General features: G+C 44.7%; 1 protein-coding gene across 1 annotated transcript in view; it reads left to right on the forward strand.

The window, feature by feature from the left end:
• Nucleotides 1-20096, forward strand: part of cfap74 (cilia and flagella associated protein 74) — a gene marked incomplete at both ends in the record, with an annotated part of 422090 nt that overhangs the window by 34835 nt on the left and 367159 nt on the right. The window contains 4 exons of the mRNA XM_084333450.1: nucleotides 5974-6117; nucleotides 11024-11122; nucleotides 12006-12110; nucleotides 13575-13748. Coding sequence (XP_084189576.1) covers nucleotides 5974-6117; nucleotides 11024-11122; nucleotides 12006-12110; nucleotides 13575-13748 — 522 coding nt within the window. The remainder of the gene's footprint in view (nucleotides 1-5973; nucleotides 6118-11023; nucleotides 11123-12005; nucleotides 12111-13574; nucleotides 13749-20096) is intronic.

Here is a 20096-nt window from a genome sequence, read left to right on the forward strand (position 1 = left end):
CCATTTGCATATTATTGGTATCTAGGGACATCTATGGACCTCAGTGAATGTATTCCCAGTGTCAGAAATATTGTCTATTACTAGGCTTGCTTAAATTGTGATGAAACAAAAGAGAATATGAATTATGATTTTTCTTTGCATCTTTGACAGTGAATAACACCATGCTAATAATGACCAGACATGGAGAACTGCCACTGATCTTGTTCAGTACCTTCTTGAGATCATGTGTACAGAAAATCTAAGGAAATTAATGAAGGGAAGATGATTAAACAGAAGGTTCTGTAGATACAGTACTGAATTATCCCATCCGGACCAATGCTATTTGAAATATTATTATAGAATATAGAATAGCAGGCTTATAAATTACCTTATTATAGCCAATTCGCACATTTATATATATACATATATTATCTTTCAAATGCCTGAGTTCAATTTGGATTTAGTATCACCAGGTGTGCATAAGAACAGATAATGAAATCTAATGTAATGTACAGTAGCTTTTTTATTTTTATCAGGGTGACATCATTTTGAAACAATTTTCAAATATAATTGTTGCTACATGCTAAAAATAGGGAAGAGAAACTAACTGTGCTTCAATATATGTCAATAATGTTACGTTTTGTGGTTTATTATCCCGAGTAATAAGATAATAAAAAAATATTCATAACAAGCCATTTGCTTCCCGGGACCTAGAGGCTTCTGGGTAGGGTGTTTCTGAAAATGTTCAACGCTCATTTTGCGACCAACTCAATAGAAAAACGAAAAGTAAAATCTATCTAATAACACTTTAACCTATTGGTAAACTAACGTATATTGATGATAATATACATTATTACTGCTGTTGTGACATGGTTATGATGTTTATACTTGAATACGTTTGAAAATAAAAACGATACTTTTGTCAAACAGTCTGGAGAGATTGATTTATGACATGATGTCATTTGCGGTCCGCCGACGGACCGCACGGGCGGGAGAGGTAAGCTGATAGAGATTTTGGATGTGTGTGAGACAATGTGCAAAATAAATCAGCATTGTTTTTTTGGTGAAGTGCCTCTTTAAGCCTTTTCGTCAGTTGTGTTCTGCTGTGAGAGCAGTATTGTTACAGAGGTGCACCTGCCCTGGATTTTTGCCTGTGAACCCATGGGGGGAGAGCGAGGAAATTACTCTGTATAAAAAAAGAGAAAAAAGAAACACAGTCTTGCGCTCCCCCCAGGACCTTCTGCTTGGATATGCCTTCCAAGTCCTTTGATATTAAGATACATTGTCTACACACTGTTTATGAAGGGAGGAGAGAGACACACACATACACACATGTGCACGCACGCACACACAAACACACTATCTCTCTCTCTTGCTTTCTATCTCCAATTAACTTTTTTCTCCCTATTCCCTTTGGCTCTCTTTCTCCCTTTCTCTTTTCCCATTATTCCATAATTTTCTCCTCACCCAGTACTTTCTCCCCAAGTCTTCTAACGTTATGCCTTTATCTCTAAAACACCCTCTCTCTTCTCTCCTCAGCCCCCCCCTCTCTCCTCTCTCTCTCTCCTCATCTCCCCTCTCTTCAAGAGGCGTTTTCTGCTCTATTCACCTGCTGTAATCAGGTCACAGGCAGATCCCTGCACTCCACAAGCGCTCCGCTCCACCTGTGCTGTCATTTCTATGACACCATTTTATGATGTCATAGGCCCATAGGTCTATCGTAGGGGCAAAATCTGAGTAGACACACCAGGCTCAAATGATCAATTCAAACATGACTAACTGACTTCATGTTCCTTACACTTTATCATATTAAAAGTTTGTCCACCACATTGTTCAATAAACTAGTAAAAATGGCTCAGCAGCATCTCTAGAATGCAAGGATCTATGAATATGCAAATTGGCAACAAGCACCCCATTGAGTAGACCACTGCACTTCCGCGTTACATTGAGCTCATGGAGGAGAGAGCGGGGGGAGAAAATGAATAAATGTGGATGAGAGCCTTGACATTAAGTGGTTGTAGCTACGGCTGTGGGGGTGCTGGAGACATGATCCAATAGACTTGTATACGCCTGAGTCTCCTGAACACGGCGCAACCAATCCCAAGTCGATCGGCACTTTCTCGGCCGAGCTATAGTCTCTTTTTCACATGTGCCGAAACTACGCATGTGCAGATTGATGAACCTAGACTCTGTAGGCAATCTGTGCATGTGTAGTTCGGGAGTAGGTGCGGAAAAGAGACTATAGCTTGGCCGAGAAAGTGCAGATCGACTTGGAATTAGTATCTCAGTGTTCAGGAGACTCAGGCCTATAAAATTCTATTGGATCATGTCCCCCGCACACCCACAGCCGTAGCTACAAGCACTTAATGTCAAGGCTCTCATCCACATTCATTTTCTCCCCCCGCTCTCTCCCCCTTGATTTCAGAATCCCGGAAGTGTTACGGTGGTCTATACCAATTTACCAGGAATTCCAAGCCAGCAGCTTACATGTCAATACCATCTTTTTGTGTACTAGTACAGTGCCATATTCAACACTGCACTCCATTGGATCCTCAGCAATACACCCACCATGTTCAGATGAACGGTTCTCACGATATGCAAAGGAAGACATGCACTATAACACCACCATCTGGGCACCAAATTTGACACCACACTCCCATGGGTACTCAGCAATACACCTGCCGAGCATGAAGGCGATCTGATGAAGGGTACCCAAGATAAGCGAAGGACAGACAGACATAGATGCATCCACGCAAACTCGCAGACAGATTATTCTTTCCTTTATAGTTTGTTGCTGAAGCTAGAGGTGTCAAGTTACCAGATATTGAACCATGAGAGGTTCAACCTATTAGTGACATCACACATGCAACTCAGATTTCAGGGAAGTAGAGAGAAGCTCTCCCTCTCCAGGGGAAGAATGTGAAAACGGCGCTCTGGTGACAAGTTCTGTACAAATAATAATCTGTTATGGTAGTCAAAGTCATGCCTCCAAGGGGAGTTAACCATGAATAAAAAACATGTTTTTGAGTGGAGGAGATCTTTAAACAAAGGTTTCTTACAATGTCAGTCCATTGGGACAGAATAAATTGGATGACTATAAAACACCTGAACTGAATTTATACCTGACAGAAGGATTTTGCATAACCCTCTTGCTGCTTTTATCTTTCCTTTTGCTTTTATGCCAACTTACAGCGGAGACATTTTCTGCTGAACTTGATTTGATTGATATCAACCTATACAGAGAAGTATAGGCTAAGGCTTAGTTGATTGTAATAGCATGTTTCAAAGGTGACAGCAATGAAAAGAAGTCACAGCAACTTTTTATCTCCATCCATACCATATGGAAATAAACATCAAACGCACATGTGCCCAGTTAAATGGGAAAATAATGTTCCCTAACACCAATGACTCTCAGTTCATTAAACCTAAGAAATTCAGATTTTCTTCTTGTTCAGCATATTCTGTGTGGTGAAGCCTCAATATATTTAAACTACTGCCCATAGATACAGAATAATGTTATTTAAGCAATATCCCACAAGAGGGAGTGCTGTTATACTGAATATCAGCACGGCTGTGATGTCAGCCGTGTTGATATGCAGTATAACAGCACAATCTTGTGTGTGATATTGCTTTTATACTATAGTTCTACAATCACCATTTATTAGTTAACAGTATAAGCGCCAAATAATAATAACAAAATTAGTTCCACAACTGCACTCTTGAACTTGGGCCGTTGTCTAATTAATTAACGGTTATTAATAAAACACCTGTGCAGCAGAGTGATACATTATAGTTAAAAATCCTAATGTTATACTGAATATTAGCACTGATGGAATGCCTCCAATCAAATGCCTAACATGATTGTATTTCTCTGATACTGTCACAACATGTTTTAGTTGGCTACAGTAATGTGCATGCTAATGTTCTTTCTTTCTTTCTTTCTTTCTTTCTTTCTTTCTTTCTTTCTTTCTTTCTTTCTTTCTTTCTTTCTTTCTTTCTTTCTTTCTTTCTTTCTTTCTTTCTTTCTTTCTTAAAGATTCAGTACAATGAAAACTGTGTTGCATTTCTTAACAGCAGATACGTTGATGTAACTTACCCACAGTGTTAGAACTGTTATTGTTATGAAAATGATGACTAAAGCTCTTTGATATCTATCCCCCTGGGTATCAACAAAATCAAACAATTTCAGATATCCAATCTGCTTCCTCTGTAATATTGCATAATTCATACAGGTTACCACACAGGTTAATCTAATTGGTCCATCAGTCACATCTAGCTGCATCTAGTGAACAGAAGGCCACGCCCCCTCCGCATACTGAGAGTTGGTTGTGCTCAGAGAGGGTGACCTAAAAGTTGACAAATGACAATATTGTCAACACAAAATTATTATTGTTACAATAATAAATGGGTAGTACACATACACACACACACACACACACACACACACACACACGCTCTCTCTCTTTCTCGTTCTCTCTCTCTTTGATGCGCGCGCGGCTCACCGTATCCAAGGAAACGCTCAACACTAGTAGTACAGACGAAGTGTCAAAGTCGAAGAGAAAGTTATTTTGTCTGGTTGGGAACAACGCAGGTAAGGCGACAACAATAACCTGCCGTATTTATTAAGGTCAACTATTGTTTTTAACCATAAGTTCGACTTGTAAGCTTTCTTGTGAGGCAGCAGCACCAGCATACAATACCATTCGGTTTGCTAACCAGCTTAGCTGTTGCCTCCGTGTTTGACCCTAAACCATTAGCGTTATTAAGGACGGTTGGCGTTAGCTCCTTGGTGGTACTCTGGAGGAAATGTAAGTTTATTTGACAACGTGCACCGGTCCTGTATTATCCAAATAAGGTCAAATGGACGCGCCTGGGAGGGAAAGTCCTTCAGACGTCGAATCAGGCATCTCTGAAAATGCACCTGTTAAGCCCTGTTCCTGGACTGATGATGAGGAGGAGGAAACCGGGGGTAAGTTCAAACTGTTGTCTTGTCATCTCTTGTTTAGGGGTCTTATCTCAAGACCATACTGCCAAATTCTTTCTTTTTCTCAGTTACATTACTTGGCAAGTATAATATTCTGTAGTTTTAGAGTTAAAATAATAACAGTGAAATAAATAAAAAGGGGTTCAGGTAAAGTAGAACACAAAGTAAATAAGTTAGTTAGGGGTGTTCAGCTCTATTGTTTGTCAGTTTCTTCGTTGACAGTCAGGGTATCGATATGTTGTAAAAATGGCAGGTCGCATGGAATGTTCTCTCAAGCTTAATGCAGTGCAGTATCTCATGAATCCATCTATTGTGTGTAGTACACTTTCAATTCTAACGTTGTATATGCTGTCAATGGTTATTGACATGTGTGCTATGGGGATATCCTGCTTGATATGTTATTGTTAATTCATATTAATTAGGCTGTTCTCTATTTCAGATGAAGGGACAGATGAGGAGGAGACTTTCAGAGAGGAAGACCCCACCGTCCCACCTTATTTTGAGTGGTTGGAACACTTGGAGGAGTAGGTGTCTTCTGATCTTCCCTGTGAGAGAAATCTCCTTTCAACAAGATCGTTATTACCTTCTAAGAATGTCCATAACGTGATATGAAACAGGGTTTTAATGTAACATTAATGCAAAAGGCCGTTCCATAGCACACAGTATAGATGTAACCTGTAACTTTCCCTTGTTTAAGGATATAAAGCGATATGATACAGCTTCTACATTGTACATTGTATTGTACATTGTATATTACTATTGCACTTTACTGTTACATTTGCACTGGATGCCAAACTTCTTTTCGTTGTACTGTACTTGTGCTGTATAATTACAATAAATTTTGATCTAATCTAATCTACATCAGCGTATGACAAGGCTCAGTTTCATGGCGAACAACACGACCTAATCGCCATGTAATTGCGCCGGTGTGTGTACAGCGTGACGTCCGTCTTTGCATTAACCACTCAACCTTACCCAAACGCCGCTGTTTTTTCCATCTGCCTCCCGAGGGAGGAACATGACGGTGACATTGTGGCAAGGGGCGGCGAGAAGAGGACTTATGCCGAGACAGCACGGATGTTCAAGCTGAGACGGGACCTGGACCAGATGGACAGCCGGCACAGACAGACGGAGCGTGACGTGCTGAAAGCCAGGTCTGGGCCCGGCAAGGAGTGGCAGACCTCTAGAGCTGTGGAGCTCTGTTGACCTAGACACAGGTTCCACTCCCCCACCTGTCTCTGGAGGGGGGGGGGGGGGACATTTACACATTTAAAGACAGATTTACCTGACATTGAAAAGACAGGGGACAATGAAAGAGAATTACAAAAGGATGTTGGGTGTGTAAACCTGGATAATAAGAAGGTTACACTGGTCTTTCTGTCAATTTTTTTTTAATTAGTTTACAGTTTATTCAATCTGTTTATTTGCAATGATCCCTCAATTTGCAATGATCTCTCCAAATTGATCCACAGTCATAAAATGCACGTAAATAATTGGCAAATGGCTGCATTTATATAGCGCTTTTATCCAAAGCGCATTACAATTTGTTCCTCACATTTTACCCATTCACTCTCACTCACACATTCACACACCGATGGCAGAGGCAACCATGCAAGGTGCCAACCTGCCTATTGGGAGCAATTAGTGTCTTGCTCAAGGACACTTCGACACGCTGCCCGGGAGGAGCGGGAATCAAACCGGGAACCTCTGGATTACCAGACGACTGCTCTACCTCCTGAGCCACTGTCGCCCCCAAAATAACTTGATCATAGTAGGGAGCCCACATCACTTGGGCGTTTGTTTTTTACACTATATGCACATTTTAATAATGAGAGGCTTTTGAAAAAGAGTAGATCCTTGTGCAGTTGTGATCAATAATGTCACGGAAGCGATTTCTTAAAAAGTTGAAGTTACACAATACACATACACAAATAAAATATCAATAAAATGCCTGGGAAACCTGTTAGATACAGGCCCCAGAGCTCTTCCAGGCTATATAACCTGTTAGATACAGGCCCCAGTGCTCTTCAAGGCTATATAACCTGTTAGATACAGACCCCAGTCCTCTTCAAGGCTATAACCTGTTAGATACAGACCCCAGTGCTCTTCCAGGCTATATAACCTGTTAGATACAGACCCCAGTGCTCTTCTAAGCTATAACCTGTTAGATACAGACCCCAGTGGTCTTCCAGGCTATATAACCTGTTAGATACAGGCCCCAGTGCTCTTCAAGGCTATATAACCTGTTAGATACAGACCCCAGTGCTCTTCAAGGCTATATAACCTGTTAGATACAGACCCCAGTGCTCTTCTAAGCTATAACCTGTTAGATACAGACCCCAGTGGTCTTCCAGGCTATATAACCTGTTAGATACAGACCCCAGTGCTCTTCAATGCTATATAACCTGTTAGATACAGACCCCAGTGCTCTTCAAGGCTATATAACCTGTTAGATACAGACCCCAGTGCTCTTCAATGCTATATAACCTGTTAGATACAGACCCCAGTGCTCTTCAAGGCTATATAACCTGTTAGATACAGACCCCAGTGCTCTTCAATGCTATATAACCTGTTAGATACAGACCCCAGTGCTCTTCAAGGCTATATAACCTGTTAGATACAGACCCCAGTGCTCGTCCAGGCTATAACCTGTTAGATACAGACCCCAGTGCTCTTCCAGGCTATATAACATGTTAGATACAGACCCCAGTGCTCTTCCAGGCTATAACCTGTTAGATACAGACCCCAGTGCTCTTCCAGGCTATATAACCTGTTAGATACAGACCCCATTGCTCTTCAATGCTATATAACCTGTTAGATACAGACCCCAGTGCTCTTCAAGGCTATATAATCTGTTAGATACAGGCCCCAGTGCTCTTGACTTCCTGGCTATACCTGTTAGATACAGACCCCAGTGCTCTTCCAGGCTATATAACCTGTTAGATACAGACCCCAGAGCTCTTCTAAGCTATATAACCTGTTAGATACAGGTCCCAGTGTGTTACGAATGGTGTGTTTCGATAGCATGGTGGAGTGTGGAACCCAGTTGCAGCAGGTAACGGAGAGATATAATTAACAGGAAGCAGGAGACGGTGTTGTGACGATAACAAGGTTTACTCAAACAGAAAACAAGTAAACACGACTGACACACAGGTAACATTAAACAATGAACCAGCAAGGGTATGCTGGCCCAGAACACTTAAATACAAACACTAATTAGAGACAGAGGGTAATTACTAACAGGACACGGGTGTGGTAGACATAACTAACAGAAGACAGAGCACACAGGGGAAAACAATAACAATTGTACAAACTGAGACATACGAGACTAAAACACATTTACAAAACACAGACAGTAGGGATACAAGACTAACACAGTGGAAATAATAATGACAACATAGACAACGAATATATCAAACATAAATGGCAGAAAATAATGTTAATCAGGTGAGTGAGCTGATGCCAGATCTGCCACATCTGGATCAGCCCACCGGTTGGAAATGTTGTATTGTGAAGTGGTGTATTGAAGGGAAGTTGTGAAGGTCCGAAACCTGGACCAGCCGCACCGGGAGGAGGGTTGCCGTCTGGTCTTGCAGGACCGGGGGAAGCGTTACACCAGTGCTCTTCCTGGCTATATAACCTGTTAGATACAGACCCCAGTGCTCTTCTAGGCCAGGGGTTCCCAAAGTTGTCAGGCCGCGGCCCCCCGAAATAACGGTGTCAGAGAGCCGCGACCCCCACTATTATAGGAGGTTGTATACAAAAATGTATACCATTTATACATTTTTTATAACGATTTTTTATAAATGTAAATGTATGGTTGAAACATGCAAACGTTCAAACGCACACGCACTAATAAGCATTGGAGGCTTTTAACCAGGGCCGGACTGGGGAAATCATTCGGGCCAGGAAATATAGTGCGAAATATAGCCCCAGTCAGGCCACTTTATTTATTTTTTATTGTTTTTAATCCTCTTTTTCTCCGCCTGATTTTTCTATTTTTCTCCCCATCCCAATTTAGTCGTTATGCCAATTCCCCCCCTCCCCTACCTGGTTGTTGTGCACATGTTCCTCCTACTGGTCGGTACAAGGGAACCCTGAAGTCCACCACATGCTTCCTCCGACACATGTGGAGACAGCCAGTGGCTCTCTTCTGACCTGGCAGCGAGGACTCTCATTGGTGAAGCGTAACGCGTGGGAGGTCACACTGCCTTCACCATTTCCTGCCTTTCGCTGAGCAGGCGCCCAGACCTGACCTGTAGGCGTCGCTGTCCACAACGCCAGATTACCACCCACGACTTCCCTCCCCCTAACTCAGCCAAACGAGTTAGTATGACGACCGGCCCAAGCCGCAGGGCAATGCTGACTCCGGGAGTCGAGACCACAGCCTCTTGCATTGGTGACGAGCGCAATCTCTGCTACGCCACCCGACCGCCTTCAGTCAGGCCACTTTTTAAGCGGGGGGTCTGGGGGTCCCCCACCAGGAAAATGTTTGTTACAAAGACTTAATTTCCTGCATTCTGGTGCAGGAATTTTTGAATTTGTACCCTTTAAAAGCCAGTGTTTGTGATGGCATCACAAATTATTGTTAAAAAAAAAACAGGCTAGCATATGTCAATGATTAGCAACAACACTGATTTTGATGGACTTCTTGTTTTTTTGTAATGTCAGATTGAAAAAAATACTCACACTCTTACCATATGGACTAAATTGTCCTCTTCAAAAACGCCATAAAAATATTATATGTTGAAATAATTTACCAAACACTGGCCTGGCCTGCTTCTAAGTTCAGTGGCCTGACTGCATGACATTTCTTAAAAAAAAAAAAAAAAAAAATTGTATATATATATTTTTATGAAATCAATACATTCTGGAAATCATCTCGCGGCAGACCCCCACTTTGGGAACCACTGTTCTAGGCTATATAACCTGTTAGATACTGGCCCCAGTGCTCTTCCAGGCTATATAACCATAGGACACACATTTGGTTTTGTTAAAAAGGGAATATTACTTTACTTACTTAAAGTACCTACAATATGTTTAATTCCAAAGTCTGCTGTAGTGTTTAGACAAATGATCTACCATCAGGCCTATATCTCTGAGATCTGAATGTTTCTTGAAATTGTCTTTTTGCAAGTGCAGTTTCCTTTCAAAAGTCTGACCCCTGCTTCAGTTTATTTTCAAAGTCTGTCCCCTGCTTCAGTTTCCTTTCAAAAGTCTGTCCTCTGCTTCAGTTTCCTTTCAAAAGTCTGTCCCCTGCTTCAGTTTCCTTTCAAAAGTCTGTCCTCTGCTTCAGTTTCCTTTCAAAAGTATGTCCCCTGCTTCAGTTTCCTTTCAAAAGGCTGTCCTCTGCTTCAGTTTCCTTTCAAAAGTCTGTCCCCTGCTTCACAGTGGCACCTACAATACTCACTATAATTTCGGTATCAATTGATTAAGCAATTTGGAGGAAGTCGTTTCAGCTGCATACAGAACATTTCCAGTAATGTCCCGTCTCTCCACATTTCTGCCATCTTTTTATTTGTCTGCCACTGCAAGTCATTAGGCACCCAATGAACTGTGACGTAGACTCCGGCACAAATACAATGAATGGCATTTTCCTTGCATACATAACAACAACAACACAGAAGCAGATTGAAGGGGGACAGAGTGTAGCAGTCATACTGTATCTGAATAATAATTTCTAAATCGCTCTCGAGTGACGGTTTTTCGCCTACATAACGTGGCATCCTTTTCTTTTGTGGAAGCGACTCATCCCAGTCACAGCTTGTTGTGTTATATTTCATTAGATTGCAAAGAAAAGACTGGGCCATTCAAAGCTGTCGATGTGTGTGCGTGTGTGTGTCTGCTCTCTTTGTCACTACACCCCCCCCCCCCCCCCCCCCACACTCAAAAAGAAAAAAAACACTTTCCTGCCACAATTCATTAGCCAGATGCGGTGAACTCAATTTCACCACTAATGGCCTTGAAAGTGTTTATTCAGCATGGTTTTACTGTAAATTGTTTGTGATTTTGTGCTAGCTCAACGCTTGGCCTTGTCCCTTTCACCTTATGTCTTTCTAGAGAGGAGTTTAATGTTTGCTGTCTGAACATCAGCGACTTTGAGAAGCAGAGAGCCAGCCTGGAAGAGAAGATAGAGCAACAGAAAGAGGCAGACAACAGGTGAGTTTGGTTTTGGTGTGGAAATTAACAAACAAACACAAGGAAATGAGCTGTAGTCCTATATACCTACTCAAACTAAATTAACTTTAATAAATGAATTTCCTTAACCTGAGACTCATTGGCCTTGGCAAATATTTTGTGTATTTTCACTTGAATTATTATGGCTTTGTAATCTAAATAATGTTGTGGGTCCACCAGACCTGTGGTGAGTAACAAAAACACGAACACAACACAAGGATTAATATGATTAATATTATGATTAATATTTATTTAAACAAAGACTTAAGCCTAGCACGTACAGTATGCTCTTTTTCAGCCATACTCTGTGTAACAGGGGTCAATCTTCTCTGACTATACTGTAGTCGTGTAATACCCCCGTTGAATCTCTTTTTATATTACTAATAGTGGTGACAGCCAACAGTCTCTGTGTTGTGTTTGATGATGGTGGTGGACTGATGGTTGACACTGACAGTTCGCTAATTGCCTCCAACGAAGACACAGACAGCTCTGATGTTGATTCAATGTCTTTATTGCTTACAACTATTCATTATAACAGAAAATAATAATCAAAGGAAACTTAAGGGCTTTATTGCTGCACCGTTACCATGGATACCCATAACAGCATAGAAATATGAAAATAACAAATATGTATACTTTACAACTACTAATAAAAAGGTAAAATGAGTGACAAAATAGAATTCTATATTACAAGATTTTGATATTAGACATAGTAACCATTTGAAAATTGATTTAATGTACACATGCCAGAGACATGCTTCACACTTAAATTTGGAAATGAAATAGTTCAGCTGTTAACAAACATTTACTACTTATACCAGGTTTCTTTATGCCACTGCTTAACATGTGACAACTGTGTTCGCAGTGCGGCAGTGTTGCGACTGCGAGTTCAGCACAGGTGTCTGTGTCAGGAGCTGCAGCGAGAGGAGGAAGTGGCGGCCTACATCGCCTCCACCCTGAAGAAACTAGAGTGAGTTCCTACGCAAGTCATACAAGTTCCGAAAAGCATGGACAATTAATTGGATAATTTACAGCCAGAGCTTGAAGTGGAAAGAAACAAGTGTCGGTACTCTCATTTCACTGTTAATCAGCCTCTCTCTCTCTCTCTCTCTCTCTCTCTCTCTCTCTCTCTCTCTCTCTCTCTCTCTCTCTCTCTCTCTCTCTCTCTCTCTCTCTCTCTCTCTCTCTCTCTCTCTCTCTTACTTTCCTTTGCAACTTGCAGTGTTGAGCCCTAGATGTCTAAATTATAGGCTTTATTGTTAGAGTGGAGACAACACACACAGCAACAGAAAGCAGCGTACACCTCCTAACCAGCAAATACACACACAAGTTACCTAAGCTTATAGCTGTGAAAAAAAAGTCATTCAATAGTGATTCACCCAGTATTTGCAGACACATAGCCTGGAAAAATAGTTTCTGTAGGTTTTGCACAACCCATTCCTTAGCATTATGAAGGAGCATAATCCACGTTAGTCCAAAAAAAAAAAAAAAAAAAAAAAAAAACGTCTCAAATGTCCTAACTCAACATGAAACTTGATGGATTTGAGTTCAGTTTAGCCACTACTTAGATTAGCCACCAACAGAGAAAAGCAGGCACGCAAGAATGGGCGGCTAGTAGGGCTGCACGATTTTGGGAAATAATCGAATTGTGATTTTTCTGACAGATATTGCTATTGCGATTAAATTTGCGATTATAATTATATTTTTTTAAGCAGCCCCACAGATGTTTATTGTAAAATGCGGCTTGCATCTGGCCTACGCATGGGTCTTTTCGGGACACCGAGCCTGAAAATGTTTCTTTTTACCTGGGAATCGATACCGGTACCCAACGGTACCTTTTTTTCTGTACTTTACTCTCCCTCTCTGAAGTCTAAACTTCACAATACACAATCTAAAACCCCTTACCTCCCTCTCCCAAACCGATCTTGTATCTCAATGGGACTTCCTGGTTAAAAAAATAAATAATAATAATTGCGATATATTTATATTTTTTTGCGATTTGATAATTGCATCATTCCAAATCGCGATTTCGATTTTAAATCGATTAATCGTGCAGCCCTAGCGGCTAGATGTCACATAGTGCCCCCTGGGTACTGCAGTTTATTTAGGGCCTGTCAGAATTCGCCAGGCCCTAAATAAACTGCATTACTGAGGAGTGTGAGAAGTGCCGGTACGTAAGAAAAAGTCACAGTACGCCAAAGAGTAAAATGTAGAAGTCCCAGTACTGCGTACCGGTGAGTACCAGCCCAAAGGTCTCAAAGAGTTCTCATTGTAGGAACCCTGTGCACAGCCTGATGAAGATCCTCTCATAGACATGGCATTACAAAATGTCTATCTCTGTCGTTCTGTCACACGTGCACATAACCCCCAAAACCAACCTCCATCCACACCTTGCCACAGACATCAACGCCTCCTCCCCCTTTTCTCCTCCCAGGCAGAAGATGTGTCAGGTGGAGGTGGAGGTGGCCAGGTCGTCCCTGCGCCGCCAGGAGGTGCAGGAGGGAGAGCGGTCCTACCAGGAGCTGAGGGAGCAGAGGGCAGCGGCGCAGCTGCAGCAAGAACACAAAGCCACACAGAACCTCCTGCTCAAGGCTCAGCGAATCAAAGAGTAGGGGAAATGGGCATAATTACCATTTGTGCTGTTAGATTTAGTAATAGTTGACTTTTAATTACTGTTACTTATCCTGTCTTCCTTCAGGATAGACTCTGCGTTGTCTTGTTGGATGTTGAAGTAATGAAATCTCCCCTTGCTATAAAATATGACACACAGGCTCCCGGTATTCTCTTTATAACACAGGTTTATTGGCATAAATAGTTACAATTAGGTTGCTCTCAGTCTCAGGTCTCTCTGTGTGAGCTGAATACTGAAGAAGGAGACAGAAAAAGCCCTCTCTCCTCCAAGGTGAAATACCAAAGAGACCAAGATCCTCTCTCTCCCTGCCATAATATGCCCATTTGTTATCACTCTCTCCTTTGGTTATCTCCCTTTTTGGTGCCAAAAGTTCAACATAACCTTGGTTATAGATCGTATAGCTTTACGCTCTGCTTTATTGGAACTATCCCTTTAATCCATTCTAATACTGAAAAAACTTTCACATGTACACACCCCTATTCACCTCCGCCTGGCCACACCCACATCCACTCCTATATAAGCGGGGTTGTGGCCGCACAATCAGCTCCTTCCCTACTTTCACCACCGAAAGTGTCTGTATACACCACTTTAAGTTTAGTGCCTAAAGTAGTTTGTTGAAAAGAAGAGGAGCTGCGTTGACATTGTATCTTTGTTTCCTTCTCACAATTTTTTGAGAAAATAAAGCGATAATGTCTTCACCACCGGAGAGTCTAGAAGATGATGATCATTCTGACCTCTACCGGCCCTTCGCATTGGGGCGCGCGTCGCTGAGCAATCCCCGCCGGCGTTGTCTCCGGCTCTGCAGCTGGATACTATGCCTCGGGAGGCGGTCGGCTGTGTGAGAGCTGACGGTCTCCCTGGGCGGGTGATGTTTTTGCAACGCGAGCCTCGGGTGTGTCAGTTGTGAGGGGACAACTGTGCAGCTTGCGTAAGGTCGGCTCCAGGCTAGAATCCCTTCGTTGCCCCTTATAGCGCCGTGGAAGGGGTTCTAGTTTGATGCCCCACGATAACACAGTGCTCCTCCTCAGTAAAGTCGTAGCTTTGTTTTCCTGGGGCCGTGATTCCGAGTCTGCGGTTCAATTCCCCGGGTCTCTGGAAAACGGATACCCTCTGCCACCGCGCTGGCCCCGTTTTTCAAGACGAAAACACCTGGCACATAATGTGTTTCATTATGAGAATATCTCCGAGCTCGAGTCGGCTGCAGCCCGCGTACAACGGGGCTTACTGCCGATGCCGCTGTGTCTGGTAAACACCGTTCTGTGAGAGGGACGTGTGTTGCCTCTTTCCCTTTTTTCTTTCGGATAAAAAGAGGAAAAGACAGCGGCTGTCAGAAGTGTTGGCCTGTATCGCTATTTCTCACGTTATACATTTTCAGAGTAGCCGCTTAGCTTGCTACTGCGTTAGCTAGTGGCTATCGATAGTAGAAGCTAACTGTTAGCCAGTTAGCTGTTAGGCTAAGTCGTTAGCTGGCGGCTACGCTCGGCTAGAAACGTTAGCTTGATGCTATCAGTTAGCCTGGAGTTAGCTGTTAGCTTATGCTACAACCATTGGCGCTAGCCGTGAGGATGTAGCGGGCCCTGGCACTCTGACTACGGCGTCATCTCTGGCAGAAGTTGTCGTCGGGCCTGCGCCATGACCGGCCGCAGGAGGGGGGCGTCACGCCGGAGCGAGGCTCCAGCCGTCGCCGCTTCTGGCCCTGCCAGCGAGAGGCCTCGTCGACGTGGTAGACCAACCTGTGTTTGCAGCCATTTTGTCCTGCGTACGAGGTGCAGGTAAGATGTCCGTAGGACATTGCCCCACTCTTCCTTTTTTTTTTTGATCCACTTTTTTTCCCATTTTTCTGTGCTCTTGCTTAGGGAGAGTGCAGTTTTCTCCGAAAATTGTTTGGTCGCTATTATGGACTTAAAGGCCTGTAGCTAGCACTTGTTCGAGGACTTATGTCTTCTCTCGTCATAAAAGACGGCGTTACTCTTGCAGTAGTGAGAGTGAACTCTTGCCTTTTTTATTGTGAAAGAGGGTTGTGTGTATCGTGTTTTCACGTTTAAGTAAACGTGGCATTGAGTCCACAACTGGGTTAGGTGTTAGCCTACAGAAGTTTACATGTATAGCTCTTGTACCAAGGCCTTTGGCCCCTCTCTTTGGTCTGTGTTTTTTCTTTACTTTAGGGTAAAGGTGTAAAACTTCAGGTGGCAAGTTTTCGCACATGAGCCTGAAGCCGTGTATAAAGCCCATTTCTTGCACAAACGAGGTTATCATCTGTGGCTGGCGTGCAGAATGTGAAGCTTTTACCCTAACAGGTATAATGCGCTTTCATGTAGCGTGCTAAGACTGGTGTCATGGCTCTGTTTTGTTGTTGCATCGTATCAGGGGTGAGGGGTCATAAGGGGTGGACTAATAAACCCCTCCCCCCTTTACTGTTGGCCGGGAGGTGGGACCCGGCCAACAGTGAGGGGTCAGCGCGTCACAGGGAAGGGGGGGGGGGGGGTTCCCTGGTTCCACTCCATGTTAGGATGGGTGGGTCACAGGATTTCCCCCCGGCCATGGAATATGTCACTGGACGCGTTTTTCCTATTGGCCATGAGACATCCGTGAGTTTTCAGGCTCTGTGCTGCAGACCGCTGTCATTGTCAAAGTTGGATGATGCGATGCATTCGAAAACTGTTTGTTTTCTGCTCTGCTCTCTATTAAAGTGTGTATTGGGCCGTTGGTCACTTGGCCCATTTATTATTACATGTATCTTTTTCAATTGTTACTCACGTAGAGGTCTCTCTGGGGGAACTTCTGTCTTCCCCTCTTACGTAAAGAGCAGAATTGACAGGGTTTTACCCTCAGACGCGTCATATGAGGCATGTGTCTGTGTCTTATAGGCCGGCTTCCTGCTGCTCGTCCCAGACAGCATGGAGGAAAAGTTGTCTGGTGTTTCTTATTAGAATTTGCTTATCGATATGTTTCGGGTTCTCGACGTGCATATAGCGCTGGCCCTGGGTGCTTTCCATGTGGAACCACTTTATCGCTGGCGCGCCTTGGTTGCCCAATTCATAGAAACAGCGTTTTCTATGCGGGCGGCTGGGAGGGAGATTTTATCTCTACAGAGCGCCAGTGCACTAGGTTAGACTCGACGGCTCACATGCATCTCCGGGGGGAGATGACGGAGTAGATCAAAACATTGGCGGAGGGGTCTCACGCCCATGAGGTGGGCCACCAGGAGCAGTGCATTCGCGTACTGACCGTCTTGGTGGCGCCCTCTGTGATGTTTTGGATCAACACGCGTACCTACCCCCCTCTTAGGACTGGGGATGGCGGCGTTACTAGGACGCAGGACTGGTTCTGGTCGCGCCGGACCAGGACAGTTAACCCGTTGTCCGCCGAGGTGCAGATCTGCTGTTCTGATACCCCAAAGGAAATGCCGGGCCGGGCGTCGCGGGGATTGATGTCGTGGATGTGTGTGTCATATGTATGCCACCACGGGTTGCCCTTAACAGTGACGTACTTGGTCCATACTGTGTTGTACCTTGCGCTGTGTTAAGGGGCTTGGTCCCTCTCCATTTGTTTCACCCCTCCCTCCCTGCTAGGACGGGGCTGGGAGGGCGCTGTCAGGGAGGTTGTTGTCAACTCCTCTAGGCATCCCTTTGTAGGTCCCGGTCCGCCGGGCCCAGGTCCGAACTCGTTCTCGTCGACCTGTTGGCCTGGGTTAACCCTTTGAAAACTGAAACACTTGTGCTGCTTGTATAGACTGTGTATACACGCAGTTATGTTTCTGAGTTTTCTTTGTGGGTTAAGGGAACAACCGCCTCCTGTTAAACCAAACATAGGGGGGTGGTTGGTTCTCTGGTGTGTTGGTAGCAGAGTCGACTCTCGGGTTGAGGCCGGGCTTGACCCCGTCTGCCCGAGAGTATGCCCCCGCATCTTTCATGACATCTGCCAATTGTGTCAGCCTCTTCTTTGAACCTCGACCCCGCTGGATTGGGGGGTCGGGTTTGTGGAGGTTATGACATGTACATATCTAAAGCCTCCTATGGACTCGTTTTTTACTGGCCCGGCAAGATCTGTGTTAACCAACGCAAGTGGTACCTTTACTTTTTCTGTGGGATTTCTGTTTCTCGATTGAGCAAACTTCCCCTTTATGCACACTACACATTCTTTATCAGGTCTACGTTTTTCACCTTCAATGTGCATGCCCTCTGTCACTGCTTGCAGTTTCAATAAATCCTTGTAATTACAATGACCCATAATCTCATGCCATGTCTGAATATCGTGGCTGACAGTTACTTTACACATATCATTGTCATTACACTCTGTTTTCAGGTAATACATTCTCTAATACACCTCTATGTCAAATCGCGTACCGTTGGGCTCTACAAGAACAACAAGAGAGCGTTCTTTAACGTCACTGTACGCCGGCACCCCCGCTGTCCGTGAGGCATACCTGTGCGTCTCCTCTCTCTTTGACAAACCCGTAGGTGCGCTTTCCATCTGCCAGCTCCATGCTGTGTCTCTCTGGGCGGAAAGTTCTGTCAAAGTTCTTTAACCGACTCCTGTCATTGATGACGTGGGACGACGCACCTGTGTCCACGATCAGTCCCTTCCTTTGGGCCTGTTGCAGCTGCGTTGGCCTGGTGATGTACGCTGTCTGCGCCCTGGGGATGAAGCCCTCTTGTTCCACTACTCTCCAGGCGTCGCCTCGATCCGTCTCACGCCGACCATCGCCGCTATCTTGTCCATGCGCGTGTCGCGCGCCCTGGTCGCGTTTCTTCATGCACGCTCTGCCTGCGTGCCGCGTGGATCTGCAGAAGCCACACCAGACAGTCCTCGTGCAGTTACCTCTCCGATGGCCTTTCTCTCTGCATCGCCAACACGCCAGCTCCGTCGTGGGCCTGGTCTTTTCCGTTGGCGTCGCTCGGGCCTTCAACACCCTCTCTCCCGCCTCCGCGGCGTCTGGGTGGGTATCTTCTGAGGCCTCGAAGTTTCTTAATTTGGCCTTGAACTGTCTCAGTGTCATGTCCGTTGAACCGTGTGTTACCAGGAGTGTGAACGGTTTGTACAGCTCTGGTAGTCCTCTCATCATCATTGCCATCACTAGCCCATCGCTTGGTGCTTCTCCGGCACTCCTCAATGGCGTCGTGATTTGCTCCACTCTGTTGACGTATTCAGTCACAGTCTCTGTGTGCTCCTTCCTCAGGGTCGTCAGTGCTATGTAGAGGGCCATGACTCTGGGTCTTCCTCGCCCGATGTAATGCTCTCTCAATACCTCCAGGCTTTCTCTGCCTTTGTCTTTAGTGTCGCGGAATATCAGCCCCAAGCTGGTGTCGTCGAGCAGTGGCGCTAACTCACAGTACGCGTCTGCGTTACGCTGGTCGTCCAGGGCTTGCTCTTCCGCCGTCAGGTCTCCCGTGGGGGCTGCCAGGATCGTCTTCTTCAGTCCCGCACCGTGCATGCAGCATAGCATGCGCTCTTCCCAGAGCTTGTAGTCCTCTGCTTTTCCATTGAATGAGGGCCATTTGCTCCTCTTTTTGGTCGCCACGCGTTCTAAGACGGGGTTCTTCCCCTTGCCTCCGTTGTGCTCAGCAGGCGCCACGAGTTCTAAGACGGGGTTCTCCCCCTCGCCTCCGTTGTGCTCAGCATGCCCCGTCTCCCCCGGTGCCACCTCCTCGGGGCTCTTGGCTGCTACCTTCCTGGGACTCCCGGCTGCTACTTTCTTGACCCTCCTGGGAGACTTCTAGGCTTTCATGTTGCTCTTTGATGGTGGGCGTAGTTTTAGCTCCTGTTGGCCTAGCGTCTAGCCACGCGGTACTCCCGGTGCTAACCTAGCCTATTCTTTAGCTAAACTTGCTACCCTTATTATTTCGCCCCCGGCGTGATCTGGCCCATAACCTGTTGACAGAATCAGGCTATAGGGCGACAATAATGTGGTCAAGAGACATGGTTTCTACCTTGAGCCCTTAATCGGCGTGGTTTATTATTTACAGTGGGTCATAGCACAGCAGTACATGGGGTCTCCTCTCCGTGAGAGGCAGATGTGAGAAGAGGAAGAAGAGGGAGTCGAAATGAGCTCTTATACTCTCTACCTGGTAGTAACAGTAAAAGCTCCGCCTATAGCACCCTCCAGTGGAAACAGTTATATACAATCAATGGAAGCAGTTATGTTCAGTCAGACAGCAGTTAATTGCAACCCTACATATAACATCTAACTTTAACACTAGCTACAATGTTGACACTTGACGTAATATCAGGTTAGAAAAAAATTCTAACCCTAACTAACCTTACTGTCATGCACTTGTCCTAATAAACTAACCTACACTGTAACACGCAACACTTTGATGAATA

Source organism: Notolepis coatsorum (assembly GCF_963971535.1).
Source record: "Notolepis coatsorum genome assembly, chromosome: 17".
In the NCBI taxonomy this organism is placed as follows: domain Eukaryota; kingdom Metazoa; phylum Chordata; class Actinopteri; order Aulopiformes; family Paralepididae; genus Notolepis; species Notolepis coatsorum.